Consider the following 20,405-nt stretch of genomic DNA (forward strand, 5'->3'; position numbering starts at 1 on the left):
CAGAAAATGGTAACGAGTTCCAGGGCTGAGAAAAAATGTTATCATTAAAATTGTTAACACTGTGCTACATTACAGATAAATACAAAATCTTATAACCAGCCTTTAAAATATGAATGAAATTTACAAGCACGCATGCTCGCCAGGCCAAGCACATCTGGCGCCTACACCCGATTATTATTTTATTAATGTTCACATTGAATTTATATGTTGACATAATTTGCACTGAAGTGTGGCGTACGGAAGATCGTTTTCCCGGTGTCGGTTACCCCTTATCGGTTACGGACTTGCTAAACTCGCTGCACAGGGTTGCCAGGTCTATGACAAAACCAGCCCAAAATGGCAAATAAAATCATCCCAAAAAATCAGCCCAATACCAGAACTCAAAATATGCCCCTACCAAACCATATTTACTAGTTTTAAAGTCCAACAGCATTGCTATCATTACATGTCAGTGCATTTAAAATAAGAATTGGTTATTGAAGAATTTGATTAGCGGTTTCAAATGGCTATTTTTTTATCATGTAAACAATATTTATTCTGACTTTTAGACAAGTCAACTTCATGCGACACACACGCATGAAGCATGTTAGTTACTCGAAAAGGTGTAATTATTCTTTTGAATGTGTCGGAAGAACCAGCAAGGAGACTGAACAAGGCGCAGCTTCCGAACTGAGTTTTTCTACGGAGTTACTGGTAAACTGTGGACTGTTTGATCGGCCCACCACTATTACCCAACTGACAGTTCTGGTAGTTATCTAAGATAAACATCTTGTACACACAGACACAAACACACAACACAAGAGAATTTAACTTGGTTGTCGCTTTTGCGTCGGGCCCTTTGAGTGAATGAATGGCATGTGGGGCTGATATGTCTTAACAATATAAGGTCAAAAGTTTAACTGCAATGCGTGTGCATGCGTGCGTGCGTGCGTCAGGATAGAATAGAAGGAATCGAGTGAGAAGGGAGTTACAGGAGACGGAGCGAACATGTGGAAGTACTGGGATTGAGAAAGTTAGAATGCCACCAGGGTATATTATTACAAAACAGAATGGGAAGGGAGAGGAAACAAAACAATGTGCAACAGGAATGTGAGAGGAATACTGTATGAATCAAAGGGAGGAAAATAATAATACTGTGATGTAGTAGAAATATGTAAGACACCAAAGAAGCCAAGCACACAAATGGACAGAACAAGACATCGAAAGAGGAGAAAGTCTGAGAGAACATAACTAGCAGTCGCAGGTCTCTGTGGAGCTTGAAAAAAGTCAGGAAATATCGTAAGAATCTTATGAGTTATATAAAAGGAGTCCAAATTTACCCGGAAAACACATACAACACACACAAAGACAGACACTGTCCTACGCCCACACGCAAACAAACAAGCTGGCCAGCAGTACACAAGTTTATCCCTATTCATTAAAATGGTTTCTGCTAGGCTACAGAAGTACAGTGGCAGAAGTTTTCCCCCTACTCTCTCTGATGATTGAGCTTATGTGGAGGGCTCCCACAGAGCCGTCTATAAAACCACAACATACAGTAGCACAATAGTTTTTTTCAGTCATATAGGTTGCAATGGATGGAAAAAAAAGCAGTTAAATACTCGTTAACGCTTTAATTTAGGAGGAGAAAATCGTTTCAAAAGCATTTCTGTCTTTACTAAAAACCTTCACACTTTTCTGACAAGGTGGAATGAAAGCAAGAACAAAGTAGAGTAAGAATTAAAAAAAATATATACACTACTCACTAAAAGTTAGGGATATTCGGCTTTCGGGTAAAATTTCAGGATGAGCCTAAAATCGCGGGGATGGTAGCTCAGGCGGTAGAGCTGGTGGTCTAGTAATCTAAAGGTTGCTGGTTCGATCCCAGGCTCCTCCTGCTAGCATGCTGTAGTGTCCTTGAGCAAGACACTTAACCCCTAATTGCTCCTGATGGCTGCGTCCGTCGGTGATTGAACAATTGTAAGTCGCTTTGGATAAAAGTGTCTGCTAAATGAAAATGTAATGTAATGTAAAAAATGCACTATAACCTTTACAGGTGAACTTAATTTGACGTTCTCTAAACTTTTGAATGCACATGTCCAACTGTTCAATGTTTCAGTACTTTTTGCACAACCTGCTGTTTTCTAACAGGAAGCTGAACGGCAAAATTCACAACAGGTGTTTGATCCATGAATCAATTAATACATTTCCTGGTTCAATTAGAATTGGTATTTAAACAGTCCTCTTCATCATGCTGTTCACATTTTGACATCATGAGACCAAGACGACACCTAACAACTGATCAACAGGACCTCGCCATTATGAGGCTTCAAACAGGATGTTCTCAGAGGGAAGTTGCCACTGAGCTTAGAGTGTCACAGAGTGTCATCAGCAGGTTCCAACAGAGATACAGAGACTGGAAGAGTCACAGAAAGGCATAGAAGTGGACGTCCTTTGGCCACTTCCCACACTGATGAGCGCTTCATTTTGAACAGTGCCCTGCAGAACCGGATGATGAATGCCACTCAACTCCAGGCACATTTAAGGGATGTGAGAGGCACCTATGTGTCACATCAGACCATTTAAAACCATTTACATCAGCGTGGTCTGCGTGCTAGACGACCTGCAAGGGTACCTGACCACACCACCAGGCACAGGCCTCATCGTCTTGCATGGGCCAGGGAGCATTTACACCAGGACGAGGTACCAGTGGCCTCAGTGCTGTTCTCTGATGAAAGTCGATTCACGTTGAGCAGAAATGATGGCCGCCAATGATGTTGGAGACGTCAAGGAGAGCGCTATGCATCAGCCACTGTTGTCACCAGTCGAGCCTTTGGTGGTGGTGGTGTTACAGTGTGGGCAGGTGTGTCTAGTAAATACAGAACTGCCCTACACTTTGTGAATGGTACAGTGACAAGCCCATACTACCTGAATAACATCATTAATCCAGTCATTGTGCCCCTGCATGAACAACACAGGCCTCATTTCATCTTCATGGACGACAATGCTCCAGCTCATCGAGGTTGCATCATTAGGGAACGGCTTCTGCAGACTGGGGTACCTCAAATGGAGTGGCCTGCACTTTCCCCAGACCTGAATCCCACAGAAAACCTATGGGATCAGCTGAGTCGCGTGTAGAGGCTCGTAACTCTGTACCCCAGAACCTCAATGACCTGAGGGCCGCCCTTGAAGAAGAGTGGAGTGCCATGCCTCAGCAGACAATAAGTCGACTTGTGAACAGCATGAGACGTCGTTGTCAAGCTGTAATTGATGCTGAAGGGCACATGACAAGTTATTGAGACACTGACATTTTTTGTTGTGGTAAACCCACCACTGTTGTTGGCTTTTGTTTCAATAAATTGTTTGAGATGAGGAAACCACCATTGCATGCTTCTACTTAAATGCCCTACTTTCATGATATAATATCAATGTAGCATGAACTTTTTACATTTTCCTTAATTTTCACCCGAAAGCCAAATATCCCTAACTTTTTGTGAGTAGTGTATATGTTATATACTAAAAAAAAAAAAGCTATCGACCGAATCAATTAAAAAAAAAAAAAAGATGCAATTTTGAATTTCATTTCCCAACTGCTGCCAAATTCAGGTCTCCTAGACACATTTTCTTGTTAATTTAAAACGTTTCAGTTCTTCACAAAGTTACTAAAGTAGGATAACTCAACAGTTAAAATTTACAACAGTTTTAAGGCAACACTATACAATAAAATAACAGCTTCAGAATAATTTTGAGGGTACACTGTTTTGTAATATGGAGAATGGCACCCCTTTCATTCCCACCCACCCCCGAACGCTAGTTCTTGCAGTATGTAACTTCTGTGTTAGGGTACGAAACCACGGGAAAAGTGCATTACGTTTTACAGCACTACATCAATTCCTTGATGTTCGGTCCGGTAAATCTTTTTTTTTTTTTGCCTGGTAAAATGTATATTAAAAAAACAAAAAACTATAAATTATAAACTATAAGCTTTCCGTTAATAATGCTCATACAATGACAACGTGGATAAGACGTGCCTGTGGTGCGGCCGGCACCTGCACCAGCCTGTGCGCACTGACCCTCACTTTCATTGAGCCATGGGGGGAGCTGTGGACTAAGTGTTCCTGAAGGGGTCTATGTCCGTGCAAGGGTCGCTGTAACCTGTACAATGTATAACAGTGTACAATATATTTGTGTTTGTAAAATAGACATTGAAACTAGACAGAAAAGGTTCAAATTTGTCTGGTAAAATAACTTATTTTCGGACACCGGACCAAGTTTTACGACAGCGGTGTAAAAGTGCATTTGTATTCAGAAACTGTAGGGGTACCAAATCCCAAAAGTTACATAGTGCTTCTTTAACATGCACTTTATATTAAGACAAAATGCATACTTATATAGATGCACATATTTACCTTGGGTCTGCGGAGGCTCTTGAGGATGTTCCTCCTCTTAGGGTCCTCACTCTCCTCGTTGATGGAGTTGTCCTTGTGGGCCCCTCCCAGCTCATCCTGGTTAGCTTTAGGTGGGCCACCCATCTCATCGTCACTGCCGATGGAGAAGCTCGTCCTGAAACTACTGAACTTCCCAAGCCGTTTAGATCTGTCTCTGTAAAACTTAGGTTTAACCCCGATAGCGGACAATTTTCTCCTGCGTTCTAGTGAGCTGCTGTCTGCCTCGCTGTCAGACCCATTCCCCCCACCGCTGCCATTGGAGTGACCTTTGTTGGCATTGCGGATGGTGATAATCTTGCCCTGCGTGCTGTCATGGGGGACGGAGTAAATATTCTCCTCCTCAGTTGGTCGAGGTTTACTGACAGCATCCATGGGTTCAGCATAGTCTGAGGGGTCATAGCCGCCATCACTGCCTGCAGCCCAGGTGACAGCTTGGGGTAGGGAGCGTCGATTGCTGCCCCCTTGCTGCTGGTCCATGTAGGGACCAAGGTTAACCTTACGGACAGGCTTGGGTTTCACCTGTGGAGCTACCTTATTGTTGAGCTTGCTCTCAAAAGTGCTGATATCAGAGATGACTGAAAAGGCGTCACTTGAGTCCAGATCTGGGAGCTTGAAGCTTCCCATGTTGGAGCTGAGGCTACTGTCTTCCCTCAGGCTTGGGTATGGTGGCGACGGGTCAATGTCATCCTCTGAGTCCAGGAGAGTGTTAACTGGACTCGGGGAACCACAACGAGGACTGATGCTCTCATTGGTGCAAGCTTCGGCCACATGGTCATACATGTGTGTGGCCTCTACAATGGTGCGCTTCTCCACTACCTCCTTGAGAAAGGACTGAAAGAGGTCTATCTTATGCAGTCCCCCTACTACCCCACCATGCCCACATATTATTGTGTTAAACCTAGCTTCAATCTCATGGGCCAGCTCCTCTCCCTGGGTAACCTGTTCCCTGGCTGACTCTGAGTCTGAAAGCTCCATCTGGCTCTCGCCTACTGCTAGCAGCTGCACTGGGATTATGTCTTGTACATCGCAGAGGAAAGCACACAAAGTCTCCATAGAGGCCTTGCGTCGGGCAGAGTATACAGCAATGTATCCGTGGACAAGCTTGCTTTTGCGAAGGGAGAATGAAGAGTGAAAGGACAGTAGAGAGAGCTCAATGCTCTGCCTTTGAGCTCCAACATTGAGCTCCAAAAGAACAGAGGTGCCAATGCTTAGGCTAGAAGATGGACGACAGTGCTGGGGCCCCAGAAAGGGAGCCAGGAGCTGCTCTAGGTCATATGTGTCGCCACACATTAGGCACATAACTATTCTCAAGTCTGCCTCTGGGATTGGCTGTGCTTGAGAGTCTCTGAATGCAGAGGATGGAGGGGGTAATGGAGGGGAGCTGCTGCCCAAACTCCTCCGGCATTCTAAGAGAGCTTTTAGCATCTGGTTGATCTGCTTCTCATTGACATTACGCCCATAGCCAACGCCTGGTGAGGCAGGGTCTAGGTAGGCACATTGCAGCTTACCTGCCACCTGCTGCCCTTGGTGGATCAGAGTCTGCGCTGTCTCCCCACCTATATCCCCAATGGAGCCCACCCCCCTCTTGGTGACAAGCAGGAGGGACAGTGGAAGCTGAGTTAAGCTGTTTTCCCTTTCCCTTCTGCCAAGGGTTAATTCCCTAAGCTTCTCTATACTTTCCACAACGTAAGAGAGGGACTCTTTTGAGTTGTACAGACACAGACAGCCATGCGGTGTGAAGGTAGGTGTGTGGAAGGAGTTGACAGGCAGACGTACATTTCCCTCTATAGGTCGGAGTGCTAACTCATACATCTTCCCCTCTAACACGTACCGGTCATCACTTGTGCATAGTGCCCTTATCTCATTGGCCATTTCTCTAGCCAACCCGTCCTTGCCCAAAATGACAAGATTTATTCTCTCAGCCCTCCCACCCTCCAATCTTAAACTGTCTGGTGAGGCATATCGGGTGGGGAATGTGGAAGCCAGTATCTGCTCTATCTTACTATCTACACAGTGGGGGCTATTAGGGCAGGTATCCTTGGTGGGGTGGTAGACAAAGTGGATATGTTTCAACACCAGGGCATCCCGTTCAGCTTGCAGCTTCTGCAATGCTTTAAACCTCTGTTCCTCTCCCAACAGTTCCTGGATGGCGCCCATTTTCTCTTTGCTTGGTTTTGCATCCACTTCCAGCTCATAGAACAGCTCAGAGTACTCAAGAAGCAGCTCCTGAAAGTCCTCCTTGGCCCGGTCAATGATCTCCTTCTGGTGCTTATTGTAGATATCCAAATACTCAGCTTCGTCTAACCATTGATAAAAGTCCTCATTCATGATAAAGCTTCGGGCCTCCTCCCAGGGTTTTCCTGCAGTGATGAATGGGGAGACACTCAACTTCTCCTTGAACTCCCATCTCATCTCTGCCCGTTTGCGCTCATTTCTCAGCTGCTCCAAATGAGTCTCATACACCGCCTCTGCAGCCGGGGTCTCCAGGAGGTCCTGTGGAATTCGGTCATCCTCCATATTATCTACATGGGGTGTGGTTTCCCAAGGTGTGTCATCCAGAACTACACACCACTGGGAGAAATCTCTTTTCATCTCCAGGACTTTCTGAACTCCGGACCAACTCAGATGGTCAATCTCATCCAGCTTAGGCACCAGTAAAGACAGGGCCTGTGGAAGAGTGCTAAGATAAGACTTCCTACGTTTCTCTATGTGCTCCTGTTTGAGTCTATGGACATGCTGCTGGAAGAGTTTCTTGGCTTTCGCAGTCCCCTCCAGAAAGACGTAGTCCTTGTACTCAGTGGAGGTTTGCATTCGGCGATTAATGTTAGGCCATATCTCATTGTGGTTCTTAACAATTCGGTTAACCAGCCACTCATAGCGATCTTTGGCTGAAGCAATTTGCTGACTCTGCTGTTTCAGAGCCTCAAAGTATGGGATTATTTTTGGCTTGCCCCTACTCTTATCAATGAGCTGAACTAATGTGAGAAAGGCCAGGTCAACATTTACATTAGAACGTGCTGATGTTTCCACCACCTGTAGGTTCTTCTTAGCAAGGGCAAAGGTGTGCGAGTCTTTAATGTAGCGCTCTACACCTTCATCACACTTAGTGAGAACAAGCACCACAGGTTTTTTTGTCTTGGCTAGCTGGTTGTACAGATTAGTGACAAATTTCATCTGATCCTCAAAGCTACGGTTCATACCCCTGCTGACATCCACACACAGTAAGAAGCCATCAACCATTAGCTTGCCCTCAGGCATTTGTTTCTGCTCAAAGTCCTGTTCCAGCCCCAGCTGATCTGTGCAAAAGTACATCAACTTCTCAGCTGAGGAGAGCTTGGTGGAGGCTGCTCTTTTAATGTATGGTTGAAGCGCCGTGCTGCGGTGTGGCTGGAAGGTTTGATCATCAATGAATTCTGTCTGTTCCACCACATGCATTCGGGAATCAGGCCCTTCCTCCAACGTCCGGCTGGCCTCCCCCCAGAACAGGAAGTGGTCATTGTTTACCACACGTCCACCAAAGTCACTGGTGCTGAGGACAGAGGTGTGGTCCAGGTAGAAGTCATCTGCACTGGGCCGGACAAAGCGGTTACACAAGCAAGACTTGCCTACTCCACACTGTCCTTTCTCCTTCTCAGTGCCGGACAAACCCACCACTACCAGGTTGTAGGTGGGTGCCCGGGGATCTTGCTTTTTGGCCATCATCATCGTTGGCAGAGGCTCATCCTGCCATGTTGGCCACAGGCGCTATGGGGAGGAGGAGGTTGCCAAGTCACCAAGGGTTCCATGCAAGAGGAGTTCACAGGGTCTGGTCCTGCAGGAGAGAAAGATAGAGAAAGGGAGGGATATAATTACTGCAAAATATACTTCTCACAATTAATTATAACAGAATAACTATAGTGCCTCATCTAAATTCCCACTGTGTGCCTGGGTGTTGTTAATAATATTTAATCTGTGATCCCATTTCGCCACAGAATGTTTCCTGAAAAGATTGAGGTCAATGTCAAAGCTGCCAGAATGATATATTTTACTCAACCCAGCTGCAGCTCAGTAACGGGCAATTTTGCATAATAAAGAAGCAGAAAAGGAATAAATATCAAAGAGAATATGTTGCACTTTTTAATTGGGTGAGGAAAACAATCAGTATAGCAGAATAGGGATACAATGAAATTCAAAGAAATTCACTTACTTTTAAATACCCTCTGCTGGGTTGAGTATGGAAGCTCAAACATATTTGAGACTAAGGCACAGAGCCAGAAGAAATATATTATATATAGTCTACAGTATGATGATATGTATATACATATATGTATATTAGCCTGTGATCAATGGACACGTCCCGTTGGAAATATACGTTCAGTGCATCCAGTTCAGATGAGAACAACTGCAGGTGTGGTACTGAATCTATAGCCATAAAGTGGATAATGCTGCACGTCAGTCCCGACCTGGTCTTGTTCAGATTACAGAGCGGGGGAACCAAGCAGCAACAGTGACATTACATCACTACCTGCTCCCTTGGAAGGTCCTTTCTTGGACATATATAAATATCTTGGAAAATACACAGTGATAGTGCTGACCCTGCAATTTCATAAAACATGGTTTATAACTCCAAAAAGGAGAGAGTGTAAGTGAGGCATCATTTTCTTATACAAGAAGTCAAATTCATCTCACATCTTCAAAAAGTGCCACCTTATTTTCGTTTATATTTTTCACACACAGTATGTTATATTTCTTTCCATTAAACTAAACGTCCACATTTCTATGCAATTCTAACAGAAGAGCATTCCGGGGTTGACTGCTATGTTCATTGGATCTCCATACATGCAGTGGCTTATTATCTCACATCTAGGACTGCAGCTGGCTGTCTCTCCGCCAACAGCAGTTCAATCAAGTCAAGTGGGGATTTAGCTATTGCAGAAAACAGACACATGCTTAAGTACACAGACACATGAAGAAACACATCGTACCATAGACTGATGAAAACAGACACATTCTACCACATACACAGTTTGAAAGACACACCCAAAGATAGATGAAAGCTCAGATAAGTGTTCCAGAGATAAAGTTACTAATTGGCCAACTAGGGAAAGCCTTCTGCATTTTAAAAGCTGTATCGCCTGTTGGCAGGCTTGACTCCATCAAAAACATGTTTACCTCCACTCCTCAGCAAACTGTGCAGTTGCTAAATGGATGGGAGCTGGCTGATGTACCATACTAATTATAATGTCTTAACATATTTATGGGGACATAACAGTTGTGCACCTTAGTGAGTTGCTGCCTAGAGAAATCAGAAAGGGATGTCAAAGTTATCCAGGCATAGTTTACCCTCTCAGCCACTTCTTACGTGAAGAAAGAAGCCAGGGAGGGAATTATTTATTCTGCTTTTAAATGACTACTCTCTCAATGGCAGAACTGTGGCAAATATTTTTGCCACACAATATTGCAAATTACACAGATTTGCAGCGCCATGGCACTTGAACTAATATATATTAACTGAGAAGTTAGTAAACTAAAACCCACATTTAATCCGCTGCTACTAATGAAAAGCTACGATTTTTTGTTGTTATTTATTTTTGATTCAGTGATACAAAAGCTAATAGAAACTTCATTGTCGCTGAACTGAGGTGGTCAAACACCACGGTAGACTTCAAATTGCAAAATCACTAGAGCACAGGGTGAGGGGAAGAACAGAGACCAAACGCAGCTAAATCTGAAAAGATAAAACGCACTACCACAACTGCCAGGTATCGACTATCGCACGTATTTTCTGAAGCTTGTTTAAAATCCTCAGTGCCACTGATTAAAGCATGAAGTTGACAGTTAAGACAAAGCTGTTGAAAAATCTGTGTTGCTGGAGAAAGACAATTTCAACGAGACTGTATTTACAGAAGCGAGCGTCTCTGACTACACCCCACTAGGTGCATAATAAAGAAGCAGAAAAGGAATAAATATCAAAGAGAATGTCGTGCATTTTTAAATTGGGTGAGGAAAACAATCAGTATAGCAGAATAGGGATATAATGAGATTCAAACAAACTCACTTACTTTTAAATACCCTCTGCTGGTTAAGTATGGCAGCTCGAGATTGAGACTGCATTCACTTGTGACTATAAGGCACAGAGCCAGAAGAAATGTATTATGTATAGTCAACATTACCCTGACCCTGCAATTTCATAAAACATGGTCTCCAACTCTAAAAATAAGTGGGTGTAAGTGTCATCTTGCATGCATCATTTCTTATACAAGAATTCAAATTCATCTCATATCTTTGAAAAGTGACACCTTATTTTCATTAATATTTTTCACATTGTTTACTTAGAGTTGTATATTGATTTAGAGCTCACCTCATCAAAATTAGGACGGCATAAACTGTCTGACATAAGCTTAAAACGCATCAAAATATTTCTAGGCCAGGTATGTGAGCTTTAAAGACGAATGTGGTCGACTTCTGTGATGCCGAGTTACGTTGGCATGCCTCTGGAAGCCACCTACCGTGGTGGTGGAGAGCAATGTTACATTAAGAGATATGACAGCTCTTAGGCCAACACACATTAGCACAAATAATCCACGGGCTGACATCAACACACAAACCCCCCCCCCCATTCTCAATGCACATGCAAGCAGAGATCACAGCCTATGTAACACCGTGGTGATTATCATGTCATGTGCGGAATAGTCCTCTTCAGACTGAATGTAGGAAGTGTTATCGCATCCCCTTTAGACCAAGAGGCCAGCCAGCATCGGCACTTAATCAGATGCCTTTTATAGGCGAACATCTGCTTGACATATCCCAGAAAAGCACTTTTTCTGTACAAAAACATGCAGTGCCGAGGGCCAGAATGCTTAGAATTGGGAGTGTTACGAAGCAAGCTTCAGGAGGAATGCCAAACAAAATAGTCTCAATGCAATTTCCTCATCTTGTGGTCTGTCCGAATGACATGTCAGCGAAAGAAGTAAACAGACAGCTCAGCCTTCAGTCAGCTCAGCCTTCAGTGATATGAAGAGGTAATGGCTTGGGATGCAAAAGTAAACAAACACATAAAACAAGGAAGGGCTGATAAATTGGTAAATAAAGTATAACTGGAGACTGCCTGGCCTGCCTTAAAAAAATTGACGGAACAACTGAGCAATTGAACTTAGCATGTCTGCAGCAACTCCTAGACAATAGTTCCAGTCATTTAGGGAATATATTTCCTCTTTTTCAAAGAACTGTGAAGCCACCAGTTTTGTACCAGAGTCGCTTCAGAATATCAGTCCTGTTGTAGAGCAGCACGTCTCTTGGTGCAGCCTGAGGCTTATGTCTGCTGCGCATGTCCAGCCAACATACTTGAGGCACAGGGCTGTTCAGCACTGAAGCTGAGGGACGAGTTAAGGCCTGCGTTCCATCTACCTCTGACCCTGAAACATGGAGGGGCTGCCAGAGGAGGAGAGCCAAATGAGGAGGGGCAGAAAGGGGTGGGAAGCATGAAGGACCTTGTAAGGTTAGAGGAGATGAGAGGGCGAGAGGGAAGAGTGCAGAGAGGAATGGTGGTGGTGCTGTGGAGGGGGAGGGCAGAAGAGAGGGAGGTCAGTGACCTGGGTCATGTGAGCTTCATGTCGGACTCCCCTCAGGGAACAGGGGCAGGGTGTGGTGAGGCCTGACCGACTGGATAGATCGGGCTCAGATCAGGCGCATCACTCTCTCCCAACCCGAATCATAAAGATCCTTACAAACAACCTAGGAGCATAGGGCGAAATTAACTGAATCAAATTTCACAATATTTGTAATCGATACTTCAATATCAACAATTTGACAATAATTTGGGCAGGACAATTGGTGCCATCATAAAATATTTACACATAAGAAATGCAATCATTAATAATGTTGACGTTATGATCAAGCGCATAGAGGCCTACAATAGAGCAGCTAGAACAGTCTTGGAAGTTTAGAAAATGGCATTATTTTACCGTAAGGCAACTCAAAAGACAAAATGTAACTATATGATCATACATGATACAATAAAAACCCAGACGATACCTAGTAGGGGTGTCAAGATTCCGATTCAAAATCGATAATCGATCGAAATGAGCGTTCAAATTTCGAACTTCAAAATCACAATCAGGTTCGTGATTCACCTCATATTTTTGTGGGTAATATTGTTTGACAGGGTCGCCATATCGGGGCGGTCAAGATCTGCCAATAAACAGACGCAGAGTGCGCTGGGGGGTGTTGACTGCGACTCGCCGGCTCCGAACCGACTTTCATGAAGTTTGGTTTGGAGTTAGGATCAATGCGGTCTGCAGAGGGTGCACTGCATCACATCCCTCAACGCATACTGCACCAGCCCACTTGGAACTAGGGTTGCAGGAACAAAACTTGAATATTAAAAAAAACAAACAAAAAAAACAAAAAAAAAAAAACAATAAAGTTCAATACAAGTTCATCCAGTTTGTTGCACAATAAACGCACATTAGAGAGCAATATTCCCGGTAAGGGTGTGGCGGCATCAGCGGAGACGCACGAGTGCACCGGTGTGTTTCACTCTCCTCCGGTGGTTCCCTGTGTGTACAAGGGACAGTATGCCTTTGACCAGAGTGTCCAGTAATTCCACAGATGTGGCGATGAAAGTGGGAGATAAACCCGACCATCAACGATGGAATGTCCTCTATTGCAGAGGTCCCCAACCACCGGCTCGCAGACCGTACGGGGCCAGGCCGCGGGGTATTTTCCACAGGACCGTGAGAACACGAGCAGGAGCGATGTGAGACCTGCTCCACAGCAGAGCAGCAGCAGGAAACGGAGTAAATTAAATACATCAAGTTTTTATTTGCTTTGTTTGGAGAAAAGGTAGCTCTGATCGGAGCTGCGGAGATGCAGAGATGCAGGTAATTATTCGCCTTTTACTACCTGCGTTCCCCTCTGGCAAAAAAAGCATCCGTTCTTCTGCGCTTATTTTGGTGAGTAACTTAAAAGTAGTGTAATAAGTAACTTAATGGTTATCATTCCAAAATCTAGTTTTGCTAAAACCCTTAACTTTATAGGTGTGTTGTTTAAAAATTCTCATATTATTGTTATTATTTATCATTTTTAATATTCTAATAAAAGTACTTAATGAGAAACAAGTGATTTTCTTTACAAATCAAGACTTTATAGTCTAGTATAGTCCCCCACCACACATATATTTCATTGTCCTTTCTTTATTGTCCACTTGCGTGCTTTTGGAATTTCAAGAGAAGCTTTACAATCCTGCCTTCAACAAACCATTCCCTTGTAGGTCACTGACGACATGAAGGAAAGGGGTTCATGTGTAATTTATAGGGTTGTGGCCTGAAGCTAATGGTGAGGCAGCAGAGTGTCAAAGCTCACACTGACCTCTGTTTAACAGGGTGCTGGTGAAGAAGCTGTGTTCCGGACCCGCTCAGGGGGGAGCTAGTTGCATTCCTCTCATTTACATAGCTGTAGAGGGTTTACCAGGCAATGGAGTTGAAGGTGAAATGTACTAGAACCGCTTTGGTGAGTAAAAAGTGAATAGTAGTTCCATATGTGCGAGGCTGATCCGTTGAGATATGCAAAGAGCGGAAACAGGGAAAATATCCATGTAGTGTGATCACAAAGCATGTAGGTGCGAGTGAAGATGATGTCTGAATCTATTTGTTTTCGGGATGGAAATAGACAAAAATAAAGTGATTGTAAATGATATTCAGGGAGTTTTGATGACATTCCGAAGACAGGAAGACCTCCCTTCACCTTTCCCAGCACACTGTGCCATCGAGGTATTTCACACTGACAGAGACAGACGAGTATAGAAAACAGCAGTAGGGGGGGAAACGAGGAAAGCCACTTCCGTGGTTTCCTAGGACGTTGGTAGCCATACACATCCGGAATGGCTGGGAGTCAGAACCGCAGCTCATGAAAAAGGCATGACGTAGCGTGATGCTGATTCTCTCTCTCCCTCTCCCTCCCTGCCTCCCTCTCTCTCCCTCACTTGGCAAAGGGCCAGGGGGATAGAAGGTCCGATAGATAGACGGAGAGATTTACAGAATTGTGGGAAGCCTTTGATGGTGTAATGAAACGCACAGCACTACTAATCTAAATTACTATAAACAAAACAGAAACGCACACAAAATCAATCACAGATGACTACGACTCCACATCACAACTCCAGAACACTTTAGAAAAGCCAGAGCACTCTGAGCCATTACCACCAACACGCTGTGCTGTTGTAAACGGAAGTCGTTAGTCTGTTCCAGTAATGCCGAGCGTCTATCGATCGCTTAACAAAGAATTACATATTTCCCCTTTTCTTCCCCTCACTCATTCACGGTTTGCTTACGATCAACGAAAGAAAAACATAAACAAACACTGCAAGTCTGCTTTTGCTAATGCGTTGCACATGTGGCCGACTGCTCACCAGGCAGAAAAAAATGCAGCAACCCAACCACAGTGGCCGATCCAGCACTAATAAATAATTCCAAGAATAAGAAAACACTTAAGGAAGCTGCCAAAACTCAGCGAAGCTTAAATCAATAAGCCTACATTTCTCATATGGACTAAATCACTCTAATTCACTTTTATGCAATAAGATTGATCTTAATCTTTAGAATAAACAGACAGAAATAAATCACCATATAAAATCACTATAAAGTCAAAAACAGATTATTAAAATGTGTCCACTATCAGAAAGAATAGGCCAGAAGTTATTGGGGTTACAAAAATTAGCTGTGGTAATTTGCATCCTTCCATTTGTGGTAATTACAAACCGAAATTGCTCTCTGTACATTAGTGTGATCTTATGCCATGGTGATGTGACCACATGAACCAGGGCAGACACACGGCCAGTAAATCCAAAGACGGCTCTGTCAAACTGCCGCCCGACACATTTACACATGTGCGACCGCCCACACACCCACACCCACACAGTGTTATTGCTGTGATAATACTTCCATAATACCTATGTTCAAGTTCAAGAGATTATTTGTCACATACATAAACATACGGTCATACATATATGCAGTGAAATGTCATGACACCTGGTGTACATGTACATAGATACAATACAAAAGAAATACTGTATTACCACAGTAGTGTATTAATACTGTCATACAAGGTACTAGTGGACAACCATGCTCATCATTCATAAAATAAAAATAAATACTTTTATTTTGGAAATTGATACAGTATTGACTGTACCAACAGGTATCATTGAGTGTAATTTAATTAATTTTTACTCATTTGTATTTTAAACTAATAATAAAGACCTTTTTTTAAGAATCATCTCTAATTCATTAAAGTACTGCAGGTGAGTACTACATATCTGGTATATTGCAGAGGTAAGTATTAGGTAGACATTGTGTAGGTGATGAACTAGATGATTCTAGGAACTGTTATTATAACAGCAAGGTACATGATTAAGAATGGTAATAAATCGTATTGTTTTCCACAGAAATTGTTGAAAGTAAGACATCGTAAATAACCATTTAACACCTTATAATGACTTTTATGGCTTAATATTTGTCAAACTGAATTTAAGCACCATTTTAGCACCTTACAAGACCTGCAGAGACCATGGACAAAGAAAGAATCCTAATGTTTAAGCGTGTGACCTTTTTGTAGCACCACACACACACACACACACACACACACACACGCACACACACACACACACACACACACACACACACACACACTTTACCATGCTACACATACGAGTATGGTGATTCCATCCTACTGTTATTCTTTCTACAACATTGGCTCAGGTTCCTTGGGGTTTGTTTACCGACAGCTAATATGTGTAACACAGCCTTCAGCAGGCAAGAGTCCAGCTGCCTCGCTGTATCAGACCGAGCAGCGAGCCGTGAACCCACTTCCGTTTCCTCTCCCACCTGATACCAAGCCGACGGAAGGCCGTTAATGATGAACTCCTAAGAAGAGCACTGGGCAGACATAGCGCGGAAGGATGCAGGATATGAGATTTCTTACTGAGAAACGCAGAAGGAGAGGGGTTTAAAAATATATATATATAAATAAATTAAAAAAAACAAAAATAAAAAAAAGCAGTTGTAGCCTTATGTGCAATATATTCCTATTGAATACCAAAACACAGAAGACAGAGAGAAGAATGGGGTCAGTCAGTTAAGAGCAGATAGGGAGAGAATGGAAACCCTATAAGGGAGTGGAAAGAGAGGGGGGAAGGCGAGAGGGGCGTCACTGTGTTTTAACACTTTAACTGCACCAGAAGAGTTCTCTGATAACACAGCTAAATATAGTGTGCCAGAAACATGGACAAAGGCGGCCATTAATCCAAAAAAGACCCACACACATCCATGCGTTGCACACATATCACACAGCGAGGATAAGGTGTTTTCTCTGTAGGCTGACAACCAGCCGATGAGAAGTAGCCGGAAACGTTTGTTCGCCAACAACTTGGGCCAACTGTCAATACCAGCAGTACAATGTTCATATGATTTACAACACGAGTGATTTTAAGTTTATGTCATAGTTAAGGGGAATTGGGTTCTGACTTGAAAATAAATAACCTTTTTTACATTGTATTCTTATTGCAATTTCAGAGACGGAAGAAACAGACTTCTCCTTAATGCAAATAAATGGCGCATTCAGACATCACACACTTTCAAAATCTACCTTTGCAGAATCAAAATGAATTTGGATTAACACTTCCACTGGACAACAACCAATGTTTGCGGTCCTTTAAGAGCAGGGACTACAGCACAAGATGTCATAGACGCAGCAACATAAAGGGAAACAAACCTGCCTTTCCCTTTCAGCTCAGAGACTCATCTGTAGTCCTCAACCTCCCCTCCGTCTGCGTTTTCCCTGTCAGACACAAATTGTCTTACCATTTCTCTCTCTCTGGCCCTCATCTAAACCCCCCCCCACCACACACCTCCCCCACCACCCTCTCAGCCTCCAGCTCGTTCCTCCATCGTATCCCTCCCCTGCACCTTCTTCTCGTTTTTCCCTCTTGTCATCTTTCTCTCCTGCTCTCCTTCCATTCCTCCCCCTGTACCGCCTTCTCTTGCAGTACTAGCTAACCTTCTGGCCTGGCAGCTGAATAGCAGACATTCTGCAGGTGATGTTAGCACACACCTGACAGCTGCGCCACACTGTCAGGCTTGTCAGCACACCCACAGGCAGCCAATACAGACGTCCTCCTTGCCAAATGAAAAACAGCGCCATGACAAATTGCTTCACATGAAGTGTATGAAGTATACACAAACATGTATCGAAGACAAAACAACTTTTTTTGCACATACTGTACATGGATTCTTGTCCAAAAACTTTACATTCAGAATACATTCATCTCCTGTGCTCTGGATATTTAAGAGATATGCTGTAGATTTGGTTAAATTTGATACCGTTCCGATAAGGTGCTGAATCAAAATAAGCAATATATGTTTAAGCCCACCTGCCAACCAACTAATCCAATGAACTCTCTTCTAAGAAAAACAGCAGAGTCGGATAGATCATTTTTAAAAGTATAATAGTCCAGTAAACATTAACACACACACACAAAATGCTTTGATTTTGGACGTTCGATTTTCAAATTCAGGCATTCCCGACCATCTTGATTTGTTGCTCTACCCTAAGGTAAAACATAAAGAACTAAGACCACGTCTAACATTTTAATGACTTTCATGCAACGGCCATTATTCAGCTATTAACGTTACAATGTCTGTCCCGATCTACAGCGGGTGTCTCGTGATCTCTTGGGATGTTTTCCAGATATTGATTGAAGGGAAATCGGTCTTCTTTCGTAACCCAATGTTGCTGCTGTGTGACTTAACATTTATTGCTTCCTACCGCTCTACATTCACTCCAGTAGACAGACTGCATACATGACACTCATTTTGTTTTAGCAAGTTACAAGCGACTAGGGCTGTACCTGACTCTGGGATTCGACTGATTTTATCAGTCGAATCGGAGTTAGGGTTAGGGTCTCCGCCATCCGGGCGCACAGCAAGCCGATTCACACATAGAAATATATTCAGGATTCCCCTTATTTATAATTCCTCATTTAAATGTTATCCCGTTGCATTATGTAAGCTTCAGTTATTGTAATGCACGCTGACTGACCAAAAAACCCCCCCCCAAAAAAACCCCCAAGACACTAAAAACGACTGCTCGACTTGAAGAATCTCAGTCAACTGACTGGTTTCCGACTGATGATTCGACTCGTCGACTTTCGGGGGGGAGCCCTAGAAGCGACATCCTATCTTCTGGCTTTCTCACCTTTCCTTCTCTGTTTGAATGACTTTGATTGCGGTCAGGAAAGAAGTGTTCTATTGGAAGTAGTAACCTCAACAAGTGTGTTGACACAGTCTTCACCTGTCTCGACTCCTGAGGTGTAAACTTTGTAAGCGCTAATCAGGTGTTACGAAGTCTGAAGTAGAGAGCACCCTAACCAAGGTGACAGATGGCCTTTACAAACACACCCCTCACCATATGGTGCAACATAGACACTGCATGTTTACACCTCTCACAGCTATGCTCTCTATGGCATGCACTCTACAAAAAATGTTATATTTATAAGTATAAAGCTATTGGTTTTGTCATCTTCTCCATGAGCAGAAATGTTCACACGCTGCTGAATCCTGAGACCAATTAAAACTGAAAATGACAGCAATAGGAAAACAAAAAAGAGCTGATGAAAGAATAGGAGATAACCGAGCCCAATATTTAAGTAATGGTGTGTGGCTTAAGACAAAGCTCAAAACCAGAAAACAGTTTGCTGTGGAGGGAAAAAAACATTGAGGAAGTGAGACAATGCATATGCAGGGGCTGTCAATGGTGCACGGTTTATGATCTGTTTTTACCCTGTTCTTGTATGTGGAAGCTTTCTGCTAATGGTCTGGCCTGGTTGCATTATCTCACTGCAGCTAGCATCACTGCATTCTATTAAAAGCAGGGAAAAATAATCCCAAACACAGATTCTACTCCCACTGGTTCCATGGTGTTTGTGGACGGCTAATAAAGCTGACAACTATAATAAATGCAAGCTCGGACGATGTATGTACTTCAAACAGCAGTGGCTGGGATTTGACACTCATTATAAACGTTATAGACATAAGCTTCAACTCAGAATTCAGGGAATAGGGTCAAGCATATACCCGTGGTGGTCGACCGATTAATTGTGCTAACATTTTGAGATAATCGGCATCAGCCAATGCCTGTGCTCACGAGGCTGATAAACAAGAAATGTCTGCAGACTAGTGCTGTCAAAAATATAGATTTTCTATACATATGGATTCTGAATATTTCAAATGGCTTCAATACTAATATTCCATTCTATCGATATACCTTTACCAGCTGTGCATCCTTGCATTCTCTACTCTCTGACAGCTAGTTGACACACACAACGCTGCAGTGCCCACATAGTGCGCCTGCAGTGCAGTGCGCCTCCCCTCACTCACTCACAGGGCTCTTCTCGTCACTCATCTCATTCTCTCAGTTTTTTTATGATGTTAGCTCATTAAAGACGGCAATTGCAGAGCCTCCGCGATCAGTTTTAGTTGACAAAGAAAACAGCAGGAGTGCTATTTGGAAATACTTTGTATTTGAGGCAACACTGATTTCACAATCAGACTTTAATATGCCGCCTCTTTTTTTTGATCGTTTATAATTATTTACATTATTACAAGGCAGACACTAACATAAGTGTTGAATAAATGTTCATTTAAGTTTAACAATTTTGTGTCTCATTTGTTATCATTAAATTGTTGTATTTTATCAGATGCAAAAAATAAAATGAAAATAAAAAAACACCACGATATCAGCATTATATATGGGACATCGGCTGCCCTGCTATGTAAATATTGGCATCAACCATTGAAAAACCAATATTGGTCGACCACAAGCATATACAGGCCAGAACATATTCAATACCAATACTGGCTGACCAGAAGACCTCAGGTGGTGAGAGTGGGCTGCCACACCTCAACCCTCCTCACCCTCAACGCAGGAGTCCATCAAGGCTGTGTCCTG

The 20,405-nt window shown here is 43.2% G+C and overlaps 1 protein-coding gene across 1 annotated transcript in view; it reads right to left on the reverse strand.

The window, feature by feature from the left end:
- arhgap35a (Rho GTPase activating protein 35a) overlaps window positions 1–20,405 on the reverse strand; it is a 66,460-nt gene that overhangs the window by 14,630 nt on the left and 31,425 nt on the right. The window contains exon 2 of the mRNA XM_080007506.1: window positions 4,389–8,238. Coding sequence (XP_079863632.1) covers window positions 4,389–8,132 — 3,744 coding nt within the window. The 5' untranslated portion in view covers window positions 8,133–8,238. The remainder of the gene's footprint in view (window positions 1–4,388; window positions 8,239–20,405) is intronic.

The sequence above is a fragment of the Zeus faber genome (assembly GCF_960531495.2).
Source record: "Zeus faber genome assembly, chromosome: 9".
NCBI lineage: Eukaryota > Metazoa > Chordata > Actinopteri > Zeiformes > Zeidae > Zeus > Zeus faber.